At 40.3% G+C, this 16,871-nt stretch overlaps 1 protein-coding gene across 1 annotated transcript; it reads right to left on the bottom strand.

Annotated features, from left to right (window-relative positions):
* Positions 1–1,521: 1,521 nt before the first annotated feature.
* Positions 1,522–14,257, bottom strand: LOC136874467 (trypsin-1-like). Its single transcript, XM_067148097.2, has 7 exons — positions 14,203–14,257; positions 11,357–11,439; positions 9,548–9,636; positions 7,999–8,137; positions 4,538–4,651; positions 2,564–2,707; positions 1,522–1,767 (listed from the first exon to the last, which is right to left on the bottom strand). The coding sequence occupies exons 1-7, from the start codon at positions 14,246–14,248 to the stop codon at positions 1,621–1,623; spliced, it is 762 nt and encodes a 253-aa protein (XP_067004198.2). The 5' UTR covers positions 14,249–14,257; the 3' UTR covers positions 1,522–1,620.
* Between the last annotated feature and the right edge of the window lie 2,614 nt (positions 14,258–16,871).

Below are 16,871 nucleotides of genomic sequence, written 5' to 3' on the forward strand. Positions count from 1 at the left end.
AGGACCGAGCGAGTTAGCCGTGCGGTTAGAGGCGCGCAGCTGTGAGCTTCCATTAGGGAGATAGTAGGTTAGAACCCCAGTGTCGACAGCCCTGAAAATGGTATTCCGTATTTCTCCATTTTCACACCAGGCATTTTCACATAAGGCTGTACCTTAATTAAAGTCACGGCCGCTTCCTTCCCACTCCTAGCTCTTTCCTATCCCATGATCGCCATAAGACCTCTCTGTGTCGGTGCGACGAAAAGCAAATTGTAAAATGTCATTTAAAAACCAGTTTTCTCACAGCAACGATCATTTATTTACTACTATCGTCCTCAGTGAAAAATCCCATTACGCCACCTGACAAAACTTCTCTTAAAACAGTATTTACAGTTATTAGACTGCACTATGCAGGCCCCATGCTGTAGGGGTAGCGTGCCAGCCTCATACCCGGAGGCACGGGGTTCGATTCCCGCCCAGGTTAGTGATTTTCTCCTGGATCCGAGGGCTGGTTCGAGGTCCACTCAGCCTATGTGGTTAGAATTGAGGAGCTGTCTGACGGTAAGACAGCGGACCCGGTTTAGAAAGTCAATAATGATGGCCGAGAGGATTCGTCGTGCTGACCGCACGACACATCGTAATCTGCAGTCCTCTTCGTGCTGAGCAGCGGTCGCTTGATAGGCCAACGCCATGTAGGCCTATAGTGTCATGGGGTTAGTCAGACTGCACTATAGATGCAGAGCTATTGCGCAAGAACTGAAAACAGAAACCATGTGGCAGGTATACAGAAAGTTAATACTTTTCATGGGACGATGAGACACAGTTAGAAAATACGTATCAGTTGATATGAAAGGGAGAGCTGTATCGAATCGACAAATGTGACTACTAACAGATCAATAAAAAATTCAATTGAATTATTGCAAATGTTATTTCCATTCTATGTTAGAGAAATGTTTACGTAGAAAGATTCCGTTTGATATATGATAATTCATTTAAGTGTGTTTAATTTTCTTGGCTGTTTAGGCACTTATACTAATCGTAATCTTGTACCGTAGGCTATCGGAAATAGAAATATTGGAGATGTTCGACTATTTTTTGTGATTAAACAATAATTGTTGTAATCATTTTCAACAATATATGGGCTCAAGGAAGAAACAAATGTTAGGTATTAGTTTGTTCTATTTTATGTTAAAGTACATTGCTATTCTGTAGGGAACCTCCGCTTACGCATCAAATAGTTACGCTTTTCATCCGATATTTTCATCATCAACTTCAGTAACCTCTACTGTTATATCTTACACTGCGCTCCGCCTACTGAGGCACGTTTAAGACATGGCGGTCGCCAGTTCACTTTTCCTCAAATATTGTAGCGTGGTAGCCACTCTATGTATTAAATTCTAGCTCTTTGTTCTGTTTTAACAGTCGTATTTGTGACAAGAGTCCGAGCTATTTGGAAGCTATTGTATTCCTCCGTTTATTGAGGTATAGCAAAGGAGTTTACAAGCTAAATGACCTCTCATTTTCTATTGTATAAGATACTTTATTTTCTTATCACATAACATTCCTACATAATTTATATCAATATGATTCATAAAAATTGCGGAAATGAAATGTGAAGCATCAATTGTCTAGAGGCGAGGTTCAAACTCCACTGTTGGTCTTGATCCAGTCACGTACTGAGGCTACTCTTGAGTATACTCCAGGGTAGTTAGGTCGAGCACATCCGTATCCCCAGGAGACAACACCTTGGAGCTTGCCGTTACCAACAAGAGGGCCGCCGGAGTCACCCTGGAAAGAATGATTGGGAATTATGAATGTCCTTTAATACGGGAGAAGAGGAACATTTGATACGATGTGAGCTGTTACGCACTTATAACTAACATCCCATCGATGCCGGTCAGCAATGCAACAGTTATTTTACTAGTTGACGTACTTCTTACATTAAGGTGTCTCAGTGTTTGCATGCCTCATGCAAGAATTAGTTAAAGATTAAAATTCTTGAAATTTAATTGACGTTCCATTATATTTTGATAATTTTTAAAGCCATATCTATAATTAATTTACACAATTTTTGTGGGCACATACGGTTCGATATTCCTACTTTCTTGAATTACACTCCCATGCGAAATTTCAAACTGTGCGTTAGAATTGTTTATAAGAGGATATCGAATTCAAAACTGCATTCGCTTATATATTGTTAAAGTCAATTCCTATCATCTGTAGTTACTTGTGGAACCACAGGAGTGGAGATTTTAATGTGTGAAACTAACGACATTATGCTGCGCCTTTAATGAATAGTAACAATTATTTTGCACGTAATCGATATATATTTCTCAGGAAAAATTATGTTCGTCTGGCTTTCTTAATCCTTACTACTTTACTACATAAGTTTTCTGAATACAAGTTATTCTCATGTTACCAGAGAAATTTTAAAGGTCTGGCGATCAGAGGTAAATTTTCGATCATTTAAATTCTGAATTGCTAATAATATTTCTGTTATACAAGGTAGTTTTCCACTCCTCCTGTTTAGTTACTATTGTCTAGAATAATGCAAAATCTGGAAAATTTGTGGAACTATTCTTACCTGGCAAGCGTCCTTTCCACCAGCAGTGTAGCCGGCACAGATCATACGGTCAGTGATACCACCACCATAAGCAGAGTTACACTCGGAGTTGGACACTACAGGGACTGTAACTTGCTGAAGAGTGCTGGCAGACCAACCTCCTTCCTGTAATATAGAAGAAATAATATTCTGCTGGGTCAGCAAGCGAAACAGTAAAAATAGCAAATCATGTAGACAATGACCAAAAATTAGGAATTTCTACAGTCATCGGGACGTTAATAATAATAATAATAATAATAATAATAATAATAATAATAATAATAATATGAAAGAAAAAAGTCTTTAAGTTAGATTATATTACATTGCTTTCAGTTTGACCTTCAAATATTTGTTGTCGCACCTCAATATTAACACTGTGGTACACATACTGTACTATCAATCAATCACTACTGATCTGCATTTAGGGCAGTCACCCAGGGGGCAGATTCCCTATCTGTTGTTTTTCTAGCCTTTTCTTGAATGATTTCAAAGAAATTGGAAATATATTGAACATCTCTTTTGGTAAGTTATTCCAATCCCTAACTCCCCTTCCTATAAACGAATATTTGCCCCAATTTGTCTTCTTGAACTTCGACTTCATCTTCATATTGTGATCTTTCCTACTCTTAGGCACCACTCAGACTTATTCGTCCACTAATGAATGCATTCCATGCCATTTCTCAACTGACAGCTCGCAACATATTACCTAGTCGAGCAGCTCGTCTTCTTTCTCCCAAGTCTTCCCAGCCCAAACTTTACAACATTTTTGTCTACTCTTCTGTCGAAACCACCCAGAACAAATCAAGCTGCTTTTCTTTGGATTTTTTCCAGTTCTTGAATCAAGTAATCTTGGTGAGAGTCCCATACACTGGAGCCATACTCTATTTGGGGTCTTACCAGAGACTTGTATGCCCTCTCCTTTACATGCTTACTACAACCCATAAACACCCTCAATTTCTATCAAAACGGTGCTTCTAGAGCTTAAAACGAAACAAACGATTAATGTTGAGAGGGCCCTGGGACCGCTACGGTACCAGGAACTCTGAAAAGCGGTGGCAACAGGGGCTCTGGTTAAGATGCAGCAGGTCGTTATGCATGTTAGGTATCAAAATGGGTAAAAACAAAACGTAATGTAAATTTATATCCTAAAGCAGTTGTATAGTATTATTTGAAGTGATTCTACATACTGTATATGAATAGATTATGTGTGTAAGTACGGAAGATTTTGTAAATAATTGTAATTTTGTAAATAATATAAATTTATTGAGCTCTATGTTTAATAGAAAAATTGTTAGTATAAATTGTATAGTACTGTATTTTAGGAAATTTTCTGCTCTTTAATTTAAAATTTACTTCTTCTTCTTCTTTTCCTGCCGCTTTTCCCACACCCGTGGGGTCGCGGGTGCGAACTGCGTCGCACATGTGGATTTGGCCCTGTTTTACGGCCGGATGCCCTTCCTTACGCCAACCCTCTATGGAGGGATGTAAGCACTATTGCGTGTTTCTGTGGTGGTTGGTAGTGTAGTATGTTGTCTGAATATGATGAGGAGAGTGTTGGGACGGACATATACACCCAGTCCCCGAGCCAGAAGAATTAATCAGAAGCGATTAAAATCCCCGACCCGGCCGGGAATCGAACCCGGGACCCTCTGAACCGAAGGCCAGTACGCTGACCATTCAGCCAACGAGTCGGACTTAATTTAAAATTTACTGCTTGGTAATAATGTAGTTTTGTGTATCATTTGCCGCCGTAGTAGGCATCTCATTTGCAAATAAAGTGATTTTGATTTGCAAATGAGCAGGTAACAAAACAACCCATCTTAGGAATGTTTTTGGTAAAACCACCGAATTAGTCGACATGTTCTTTCCCTGATAAAATTCAAGAAGGTAAAGTTACTTTAGGTGAAGAACATCTCATTTTTAATAAATTTTGGGGAGAAATATTTGAATACTTACGGAAGTAGTGCCCCAGCCAGTGACGACAACGCTGGTTCCAGAAGAAACTTCTTCATTCTGTGATGGCAGACCTACGGCAGCGACGTTTGAGCCAAGGGAGAATGGGGATGACACCTGAAATGGAAATGACAGGAATATGAGCGAGAGTAAACCTCAGATCAAAAGAAATATAAATGAAAAAAGTTTAGGCCTACGCTGCAGAACTTCTACTAATTTGGTGTACTCCTTCTGTGCATGTCCGTGTCCACAATTAGTAAGGAATTTGGAAATGTACAGTCGCTCAAATAATAATAATAATAATAATAATAATAATAATAATAATAATAATAATAATAATAATAATAGGAATATGAGCGAGAGTAAACCTCAGATCAAAAGAAATATAAATGAAAAAAGTTTAGGCCTACGCTGCAGAACTTCTACTAATTTGGTGTACTCCTTCTGTGCATGTCCGTGTCCACAATTAGTAAGGAATTTGGAAATGTACAGTCGCTCAAATAATAATAATAATAATAATAATAATAATAATAATGCCGGGCTGAGTGGCTCGGACGATTGAGGCGCTGGCCTTCTGACCCCAATTTGGAAGGTTCGATCCTGGCTCAGTCCGGTAGTATTTGCAGGTGCTCAAATACCTCAGCCTCTTGTCGGTATATTTACTGACACGTAAAAGAACTCCTGCAGGACAAAATTCCGGCATCTAGGCGTTTCCAGAAAACCGTCCAAAGTAGTTAGTGGAACGAAAAAACGATGCATTATTATTAATAATATTGTTGGCGTGTGGTCTCCAGAGAGGCCTGCTGGAGATTCTGCGACCTACGCATCTGTGAGGACAGGGTCCTACCTCAGACGAATTCTAATGTTGAGGACCGCACGGGCACCTATCCCCGAGCAAGAGGAATTAACCTAAAAACCCCGACCCGACCGCAAATAAAAACCGAAACTCTTCGAACAACAAAACTCCAGAATATTTACTATTTAGCCTTGTATCCGACGCATTGGCTGAATGGTCAGAGTTGAGGCTTCCGGTTTAGAGGGTCCCGGGTTCTATTTTAATCACCTCTGATTAACTCTCCTGGTCCGGGGATTGGGTATTTGTGTATGTCCCAACACTTCCCTCTTCATGTTCATCCAACACACTACACTACCAACCACCACAGAAACTCGCAATAGTGATTGCATCCCTCCATATAGGGTTGGCGTCAGAAAGGGCATCCGGCCGTAAAACATGGCAAAACCCACATGTGCGACACAGTTTGCACCTGCGACACCACAGGTGCGGGAAAAGCGGTAGTAGTAGAAGAAGAAGAAGAAGAAGAAGATGATGTACTATTTAGCCATGGAGCCGGACAAAGAAAGAATTGACTCATGGTATTGTATGGTCCTCCAAACCAAACCAAACCAAACCCCATGGCACTGCAGCCCTTGAAGGGCCTTGGCCTACCAAGCGACCGCTGCTCAGCCCGAAGGCCTGCAGATTACAAGTTGTCGTGTGGTCAGCACGACGAATCCTCTCGGCCGTTATTCTTGGCTTTCTAGACCGGGGCCGCTATCTCACCTTCAGATAGCTCCTCAATTGTAATCACGTAGTGGACCCCGAACCAGCCCTCAGGTCCAGGTAAAAATCCCTGACCTGGTCGGGAATCGAACCCGGGTCCCCCGGGTGAGAAGCAGGCACGCTACCCCTACACCACGGGGCCGGCTTGTATGGTCCTCGCATTTAATATTTTATCAGACTTTATTTTCATTAGCGGCTGCTTGGCCGAGATGATAAAGGCATGTTCGGTTCATCCGGAATGACGTGGGTTCGATTCCCCGTCAGAAAATGGAAAAAAATTTTGAAACGAGATTTCCAATTTACGAGGTGTACATGACCCTGATGTTCACTCAGCCTACACCAAAGAATGCGTATCAGGTTAATTCCAAGGGGCAAAGGCGGCCGAGCGTCGAGCTAATCACTCTTCCCCATGAAGTGTCGAGGTTACGGATAATGGAAGGACTCACCTTCCACCCCTGCATGGGCCTTCATGGAGATGACTTTGCTTTTGCTTTGCTTATGTTTTCATTATTTAAAAAATATAATTCATCTCTCATGTAGATACAAAAGCTGTGGATACCCACAAAAAAAAAAAAAAAACAAAAAAAAAAACTTTTGGTTCAATTGCTTCAGAAAAAAATGCAACTCGGGAGAGTTATAATACGCCATGCGCTTATTCATTTCTTGAGCGAAAAAGTATTCCTTAACTTAGGCCATGACATAAATCCCATTCTTAGCACTGTTATAGTATAAAATACAAGGCGAATTCGGAAATATTCACCTTGGCATTAAGTGATTCTCTCAAACATGCGATAATTAGCTGCACAAAGCACGTTTCGTTCATTGTTATTGTACATCATTGTTATTGTAAGTTAACATAGGGTAGGGCGAGGCTATTCCACCCGAGAAAAAAATAAGGAGAAGCGTGGTGGTGATGGTGGTGGGTGTGGTGATTATTGTTTTAAGAGGAAGTAATATTAGGCAACCATCCTCTATTAACACTAACCTAAGAGAAAAAATGAAAGGGACCTGATACTTCGAAAAATGAAGGTATCGGCCAAAGGAAGACAAAGGCCACGAAGAGCGTGAAAATGAAAGACTCCCCAGCCCTCGGAAACCTAATCGCGTCGGGGTCGGAAAATAACAAGATTTGACCAAGGAAGGTCGGATAGGATAGATGAAAGAGAAGAGCCTGGAAAAGTAAGTGTAAGCAATGCTAGGACTCAGCTAAGGGCCCCATGGTTGCCAACCCACGCTCCCTAGTTGAGAGCCCCTGGAGATCCTTTTAATCATCCTTACGACAGGCAGGGGATACCGTGGGTATTATTCTACCCCCCTCCCCACACACACACAGGAGCGTTGATGAGCAGCCACCTTGGTCATGTGACCATTAGTTTCTGTGCTACTAGATCTATCATTTGTTTGAGACTTACAGTGTGAGTGTTGGGAAACAAAGGTAGAATACTGTAAGGTAAGTATTAGTATTGCAAAACTTGTCTTCATAAATAAATATTGTACTTGCAATTGAAGCCTTATCATTGACAGTAGTGGCTATTTTTTCCCGGAAGCGAGACACCTGGTAGTCTGAAGGTTACATTTCGGAAGGAGAAGTAGCGTATTTCCTTTATTACAGATCTCGCAAAGGGTGCTTTTCTAAATTTCGGTAATTGGGGCTACTCCTCCCAGAAATATGAGGGCTAATCCGGCTAGTCAATCCTCACATCTAGTAGCATTCCTTGCAAGACTAAACCTACAAGGTTTTGTGCTCTGAAGATCCAAGTCATGTCAAGTACACTTGACTACCTGAACACCATATTGATCGTCTTCCACCTGGATTCATACTGTAACTGATACATGTAAAATATTTCCAATATTTAAAGGAATACTGTGGTTAATCTGCCTGAGTGAAAGTTGGTATTCTTACCCTGATGAGTGCGAAATCGTAGTCAATTGTCCAGCTGTCATATCTTGAGTGAGAGATGATCTGAGCCGCCTGATGAACGGAACCACCACTACCACGGCTGGATGTGCCAGCACGGAGGCTGATACGGCTCACAGAGGCACTGGAATACAAAATGACTCAAATAATACAAATATATACATTTACTCCATAAACAAGCTGTTCAACGGAGCATGTATTTCTCCTGATAAGTAGAGCTAAATGGACGACTACTTGGAGCACAACCAACTGGAAAGAACGGTGATATATTCCAGATGTTATAGAATTTGCAGAGGCATCAGGATGCACCAGAAATTCCTTAACGTGCTAGATACCAGTGACATGTAGGCTTAGTTGCAGTGCATAAATGTCTCAAATGTTATCGAACCCAGCCGAGATCGAGCCACTACTACTGGAACAGAAACATGTTAATAGTATGAAACTGCCAAACTGAGATCGATACGTTATAGATTTAAGGCAAACATTAAATACCTCAGAGATAATTAAACGCAACTGTGCTTCAATTCGAAGTCTCTTAGCCGAAATAATATACTCTGACCACGTCTCGATTTAGCAGATTTATACCAGTCTAAGCGTATACAGAAACTGACTCATACCTTACACTGAAGTATTCCATGTATTCACTGTAACGAAATGTGCCAGTTGAATGTTAACAACTTCAAATATTAAGGGCAGAATGTAGGTAATTGCTAACATTTTGCAGCCTGCTTTGGGCAAAATTGAAGCTAAAAGAGCTTGGCTCCCATTTACTATGGAGTAGTGAAATTTTCATCACATACGTGTAGAATGTTCTTAACTGTTATTACACATTTTAAAATCCTTATGCAGTTACTTCACCCGCAATGGATTATTTGAAAATACATACAATTTGAATTTTCAGATATACAGGTGCACTTTCCTCAGCAGCTACTTGAGAGATAATTATGATTCCTTTTTTCTATGTGAACTCTTGAAATCACCCTCAGTGTGGTGAACAAAAGTTTATGTGACTTAAATTTAAGCCATTTCGATTATTCAAATTAATATTAGAATAATTTTACGTGAAATAAATTAGGTAAATAGAAAAAGTTACCTAAATAATAGGACATTTTAAAAACAAGCTTTTGTTTATTACATCACACATCTGATGTCTAGTCTAAAACAAAAGTAGTGTACAGTGGATGTGCAATTTTATGAGGAAATTGTTCCTAAAGAGAAGCATGCTTGAAACAAAATTAATTTTATGTATTGAAAACAATCAATTGCAGCTGAATTCATTTAATTAGGATTTTCGAAATGTGTATTAACAGTTAAAAACATTCTACATGTATGTGGTGAATATTTCAATGGTCTTTTGTGAAGGGGAACCCAGATGTATTATTTGAATTTTGCCCAAAGCAGGCTGCAAAATGATAGCATTTACTGTACCTAACTTCTGTCCTTAAACGACTACATTCTCGGCTAATTTTACTCCCACTAGCTCCGAAATCAATAACAGTATCAAGAAATACGGAATTAAATAAATCGTACTCACCCTTCAACACAGTGGGCAGCTGTCAGAGCCCATTCAGTGCTGATGATGGAAGCTCCACAGATGTGACTACCGCTTGACTGAAGAGAAAGCTGAAAAGAAACAGCATCATCAGTATCGTTCGAATATGGAAACTATCACATTATATTATTACATTATTAGTATCACATATTAATAAAATTAATAGTCCTTTATTGAATTGTAGATTACTTTTCCGCCGACCCCGTGGTGTAGGGGCAGCGTGCCTGCCTCTTACCCGGAGGCCCCGGGTTCGATTCCTGGCCAGATCAGGAATTTTAACCTGGATCTGAGGGCTGGTTCGAGATCCACTCAGCCTATGTGATTACAATTGAGGAGCCATCTGACGGGGAGAGAGCAGTCCCGGTCTTGAAAGGCAAGAATAACGGCCAAGACGACTCGTCGTGCTGACCACACGACACCTCATAATCTGTAGGCCTTCGAGCTGAGCAGAGATCGCTTGGTAGGCGAAGCCCGTTCGGGCTGTTGTGCCATGGCATTGATTTGGTTTTAGATTACTTTTCCACAAAATTATCATTATTATTATTATTATTATTATTATTATTATTATTATTATTATTATTATTATTATTATTTATATCATCCGCCTCTGTGCTGTAGTGGTTAGTGTAATTAGCTGCTATCCCTGGAGGCCCGGGTTCGGTTCCCGGCTCTGCCACGAAATTTGAAAAGTGGTACGAGGACTGGAACGGCGTCCATTCAGCCTATTGAGATCAACTGAATAGAGGGAGTTCCATTCCCTCCCCCCACTCATCCTTACTCGAATTGGTTTTCCGTAATTTCCCACTTCCCCTCCAAGCAAATGCCGGGATGGTATATAATTTAAGGCTACGGCCGCTTCCTTCCCTCTTCCTTGTCTATCCCTTCCAATCATTCCATTCTCCCACAAACCCCGTGTTCAGCATAGCAGGTGAGGTCTCCTGGGCGATGTACAGGTTCTGCTTCCCAGTTGTCTCTCTCGACCTAAATTCTCACGCTCCACGACACTGCAATTGAGACGGTAGAGTTGGGATCCCTCGCTGAGTCCGAGGGAAAAATCAACCCTGGAGGGTAAATGCATTAAGTATGAAAGAAAGAAAGAAGGGAAGAAAGATTATTATTATTATTATTATTATTATTATTATTATTATTATTATTATTATTATTATTATTATTATTATTATATGTCCAGAAAATGATATTCCTGGCCTAGCAGAGGCTGATGACTTCAAGGTCAGATATTTCAAAACATCAACAACAACAATAATAAAACAAGAATGATTATTCCCCAAAAAACGCAATCGAAACTTTTAAAAACTACTATATTATTTATTTAACTTTTTCATTACGCTGGTTTGCATTTTAACTAATGCTGGGGAGAGCAAACTGATATCGTCTGATGAAACCCGGCCAGGATTTTTTAAATTTTAAGATATGGGCTTGCATATGTTTCCTTTCCTGAATTTTCCAATTTACAGTTAAAAGAAAGTATGAACTATATAGGGGCCAATTTCCACTCTTGCTTTAGTCCATCATTCGAATGATTCTTTGCTACTGTTAGCTGTAATATATCTCTTATCTCATTTTATCTTTAAGTATCTCTACATTATTGTTTTTATGACAGTTAAATTATCTTAAGTTCCCATTCATTTTCTGAATCCGCAGTGGTTTACCGAGATTACAGAGGATTCAAGATAGATACTTTAGTAAATTTTCAATCTAGCTGGCCTGATTGTAATTGCTTTTGACTCTTAAAGAAACAGGAGCTGAACACTTTAAGAATGCATTACGTACCTGGTAGGGAAAGTTCTTGATGTCAGCCGAGGAGCCTCCTACGATCCTGCCGTCCAGACGGGGACGAGGATTAATTGCGCTTCCTGAAATAAAAATATGAAGCTCTTGAAATTCTATGGCCATCACAGCGTCAGTCTCACCAAAAGATTATTTAATCAACTCAAAGAAGGTCAAAATAAACTGGCTAGAAGAAACTAAGGTGGACCTCCAAGAAGTGAATATCACGGACGACATCGTAGAAGATCGTGGAGCCTTTAGTACAACAGTCATCAAGCACAAATTCGCGGAGAAACCTAAAAAAAGAAAACTGGTGGAAAGTGGTCCACACAATACAAGATGTAGCACAGTGCATTGATGAAGAGATTTTCAGAGGATAAGAAGGCCAAAACTATCAGGCCAGCGAACAAGTTCAAACACACTCTTTAAATGGGCATAACGAAGAAAAGAAAAATTAACATTGCCTTTACGTCACTCTACGTACTTTTGTGTTTTCCGAGACACCAGGCTTTTGGAATTATGTCCGTTTGGAATCCTTTACGTGCAGACAAGAGGGGGATGTACTTAAGCGCCTTCAAATAACACCGAATTGATCCGAAATGTAACTAGTCAACATGGTCGTTTGAGCTACGGAGGCCGGAAAGTAAAAAAAAAAATCAAATTTTTTTCTGGGGTCAGCGATAATGTCGATTTACCCTAGTTTTACGGCGACGTGCCGTTCCTTGCATGTAGGAATGATGGTATTCTCTACTACGTATTTTCGTAATGGTTAGTAGAGCGATATGTTGTGTACAAATTAAGTTGTGTATTAAGACAATCAGAAACACTAATCTCTCCCCCCCCCCCCCCCCGAGCTAGAGAAAATAACCGAACGTGATTACATTTTCCGGAAAGTTCAGGTGACTCTCAAACTTCGAGCGTGGAGTGAACACCAGCTATCGTTCCCATTTCCTTTCTCTGTAGGTCACCTCTTATTCTCTTCTTACCCCGATGATATAAGTTTTGCGAGGTTTAGGGTGTCTTTCGTTTTCCACCCTTCATGGCCCTTCACTTTCTTTGACCTAGCGTCAACCTCATGGAGGTGAGAAGAGTAACGGGGTGGCCCTTACCTAGGTCCCGGTTTTAAATATGGATTGGTGTTTATTTCCTAAGAACCAAGACCGTCGGGCCCTGTGGACGAAGGCAGTTAAGAGGAAGAACTGGACACCTGGTGTCCACTGTCCATAGTGTTATTTGTACGGAGCACTGTACGCCTGACCAAGTGTGCATACTTATCCGGGCCGAGACTGATAGAAAATGCCTTCCCGAAGGTATTCCCTGCCTACCCCAGCTACTTACAGCCATCAGCGCTTAAGGTAATTATCCCCTGAGAACTTAAATTAATATAGTGGCTGATGTGCTTTATTGTTCCGTTTGGATAACATTCTAAATAATAATGGTTTGCAGTAAAGGAAGGAACCATAATCCAGGGATGTTGACACACCCGAGCCAAGCAATATCGTATTGGAGGGCGCTAGCAGTGTCGTTAATAGTGTTCAGGTCCAAAACGGGAGAACCTTTCCTATTCTATTACAGGAGGAGCTTTGCACGCAATATACTCCTATTACAGTTCGGTAGTCCCCGTTATAATAATACTCTCATTTGTTTATTCAGGGAGTTCAATCCCCGGACGAGGAAAATGGAGAAAAGTTTGAACATGCACAGTGTCAAAAGAAAGAAAAGAAATTGAAATTGATAATTAAGAAAATGAGGGCTTCATTGGGACGTAGGTGAATGATCAGTAAAAGTTTACGAAGAAGGAATGCTAGGATGAAAAAAGAAAGCGACAACTATGGAAACTATTTCACGACTTGAAATCGAAAAGTTTAGTTACAAGTGAGTGCGCTATTCAGCTTACTGATATTTCAGGCGTTCGACTAAGACACTTAGTCAGAGTGCACAATGGAAAGATCCAAGGAACAAAAATTAGACAACACTTCACCAAAGTTACGCAGTTCGAAGAAAAGTAATGCTCACAGTTGGATTGTGATTGCAATGCTTGTCCTTGTCAATTTGTGGTCTGTGAGCGTTTTTAGTTTGATCGAAAGTGCAGTTTTATATGTTACAATTTTGTGTACAGTGTAGCATATTATAATCAGGTGCCTTGTGCTTGAATAGGAAGGAAAAGCAGTTAGATTTAACCTCATCCTCCCTCATTCGGAAGCGTCCGATTGTGCCGAATGGGCGTGGTCTCAAGGGCTTCCCCATTCTGTGAAATTGGCCCTCTTTCTCCACAGGCTAGCTGTGGTGAGGGGCCACCTTCTCACCACCCAGGTCAATCCTTTCTAATACACCTGCAGTTAGACGTAAAACAGAAAGAATGTATCTACTCCTAAAGCAATGGTCACCAATCATTCACCACGCCCCAGACGCAAGTGCCGTTGAAGCCCTACGTTCTTATTAACTGACAGCATTGTTTCCATAAAATAAACACCCTAAGCTCTAATTTCTTCTTCTTGTTGGGCTTCTTCCATTATGTGTGAATTAAGGCCATTTTACGGCCGAATGCCTCTTCTGATATCAACGTAATATGGAGGGATATATTCTCGATTATTTGTTACTGTACGGTTTGTGGTGTGATGCCGCAGGTAAATGAAGTAGTATATTATAATGTACACAAACACCCAGCACAAGGCTAGGGTAATTAATGAAACGCGGCTAAAATCCCTCAGAACCGGGGCGCACTGAACCAAAGGGCAATATCCTACCCATTTAGCCAAGAAGTTGGACAAGGCTATCATTTCTTGCTGGGTAAAATTTGAGAAAACACTAATTTATCAACATCTTGTGTGAAGTGGATGATCACTTACCCAGGCAGGATGCTACCAGGCACAGGAGGATTGCTGCTTTCATCATCTTGTCAGTGTTAAGCACCACGACTCTGAGAGATTCGGTTCAGCCACGATCTTTTTATACAATTCGTTGCTCAAAGAAATCCCAATTGTTCATCTTCGGGTTTTTCCTCTTATCACAAGCGATCACCAACCTTATCTTGCTAAAACGCCAGTTTTAGATAAAATAATGGAATTTCCTTTTCTTTGTTTAACGATTAAGTTCAGAGAATTATTTATCTATACAATGGTGATGGTCGTGGCGGTTGTGGTGATTGCGGTGGTGGAGATTACTGTTTTAAAAGGTAGCAAGGTTAAATTTAGTAAGAAAATAATACCCGTCCCCGATAATCTCGGAAATCACAGGTTCGGGAGAGGGTATTGTTTACTGGAATATTTTCTTATGTTTATACCGGCAGTTTACAAAGTTTGATATTCTATAGGATAATTGAAATACATGCAGTTAAAGCACAAATAAAGAAGCGTCCGGAAACAATAAACAAAAATTTGACACTTTGAAGTGATTCAGAAGTTGAACAGAGAAAGAAAGACCTGAAACGAAAGTTAGAAACATTATTGTAAGAAATGGAACTTCTCGGACATCCTATAGAGGTCCATCAGATACTCGGAAACGTGAGCCCCCCACCAAAGGAAAGATCACCACAGTAGTCCTCAGTACCTCCACACCACGTTTCGAGCCAAACGACTTTCTGTCCAAAACTGCATAATTATAGGTTGTTGGGGGGGGGGGGGGGTGACAAACCACACTGTCGACAGCCCTGAAGATGGTTTTGCCTGGCTTTCCGTTCCTGCAATAAGTAAATACAAGACTATACTTTCTTTCTCAGTCTTATCCCTGCCCTATCCCATCATTTGCGTAAGACCTGTCTGTGTCGGTGCGACATAAAACAAACAGCGAGAAATGCATTATGACACGCTTTATGGTGAATACATCACTTAAGAATACTTGGAGAGGTGGAAGAAAGAATAGCTTAAATCATGTGCTATTCTGGTTTTCATGTGATTAACATTTCTATGATTGTGTTAAGAGGCTGCTATGAACTAAGATCAGAATGACTAAAGCAAGAAGTTAGGCCGACAAGAGGGCGTGTCTTCCGAAACCTATTTTCTTCTCCCTTCCCCAGATCGTCTCTTTTCAGCATTTGCTGCATAAGAAAATGTACAGAAGGTATAGTAGATGATAACAAATAATATTTTTTACCGCCTTAGTAAATACACAGTTAATTCCATTAGATTAATATTAAGGGAGATATTAGCGATTTAATTTGTTATCCTTGTCTTCAGGCCTTCTTCTCAACCTTCTATCCAATCTACATATATAAAACAAGAGTTTTGTCTGTACACTGCTCAGAATTTGAAAAGAATGGTATTTCCGTATCGGCCATGTCCACAGTAACAAGGAAATGCACTTTTTACTTTTCCGTAATTTCTGTCTGTCTGTCTGTCTGTCTGTCTGTCTGTCTGTCTGTCTGTCTGTCTGTCTGTCTGTCTGTCTGTTTGTACACGCATCACGAGAATACGGCTGAAGAGAATTTAATGAAAATCGGTATGTAAAGTCGGAGGATGAGCCACTACAATCTAGGCTATAAATCATTTTATTCACGCGGAGTGAAATGGTAGTTTAGGGGAAGGCCTAAAATCTAATTCTCAAATATTTACATTATTAGTGCTCCTATCGATAAATACTACATAACTAAGCCTACATAGAATTAAATTTCCGATCATTTATGTCTTATACATTTTTACCACACCGGCTTTGATAACACAGATATTCATTCATGAATTTGTATTTTTGTTGCTAAGTCCATATCAACGTCGAGCCACGTGAAAATGGGTCAACAGAATTTAATGAAAATCGGTATATAGAGCCGAGGAATAAGAAACTACAGTCTAAGCTATAAACAATTTTATTCACCCTGGATGAAATTATAGTTTAGGGGAAGGCGCCTAAAATTTATTTTTTAAATAGGCCTACCTAATTTAATTGGACATATCGAAAAGTACTGTACTATATAACAAAAGTTATAGAGAATACAATTTTCGATCATTTATGTTTTATTCAGTTTTACCGTGCCGACTGTGATAAGAGTGGTATTTCAGAGTTGGAAGAAAAAATGTGAAGTCCTGCAATATCGAAAGCTCGTAACATTGATCAACAATAACATTACACTGACCATTGTTTGTTGTGATGTTCTTTGTCTCTAATGGTGCCACTCAACTCCGATAGATGGGATTACTGCTGCGTACCGAGTATAACAGCCTGACTGAACATTGGCGGGAAATAGCTGGGGAGTTCATACATTTTCTGATACTGCTGGTACGTGACACACTGGTTCATCATAGTATTCCAGCACTTCCATCCCTACTGTGATGCGCTGTTTTGAATGAACCCTCACGTCGTAGTAGTAGTAGTAGTAGTAGTAGTGGTAGTAGTAGTATGACATGGTCTAGAGTTACAATTTAGGTCTATTCCAGACAGCACCACAGCTCACTAAATATCTCAAAAATCAACCCTAAAAAGAGGCGTTTCTTAAGAAAATTAAGATAGGCAGGGCAACGCTTTGAGCGATTACAGCTGCCGCGAACCTTAAGAGAGTCCCATCTACTCCCGCCGTTTACCCGCGCCT

Source organism: Anabrus simplex, chromosome 5 (genome assembly GCF_040414725.1).
Source record: "Anabrus simplex isolate iqAnaSimp1 chromosome 5, ASM4041472v1, whole genome shotgun sequence".
In the NCBI taxonomy this organism is placed as follows: Eukaryota; Metazoa; Arthropoda; class Insecta; order Orthoptera; family Tettigoniidae; genus Anabrus; species Anabrus simplex.

What these genes read in the sequence shown, in the direction of transcription:
- LOC136874467 (XM_067148097.2), bottom strand. Translation starts at nt 14,248, where the DNA reads ATGATGAAAGCAGCAATCCTCCTGTGCCTGGTAGCATCCTGCCTGG. An exon ending in ACGATTTCGCACTCATCAGG is followed by an intron (nt 4,652 to 7,998) that starts GTAAGAATACCA and finishes TTTCCATTTCAG; the next exon opens with GTGTCATCCCCATTCTCCCT. An exon ending in GTGGAAAGGACGCTTGCCAG is followed by an intron (nt 1,768 to 2,563) that starts GTAAGAATAGTT and finishes CATTCTTTCCAG; the next exon opens with GGTGACTCCGGCGGCCCTCT.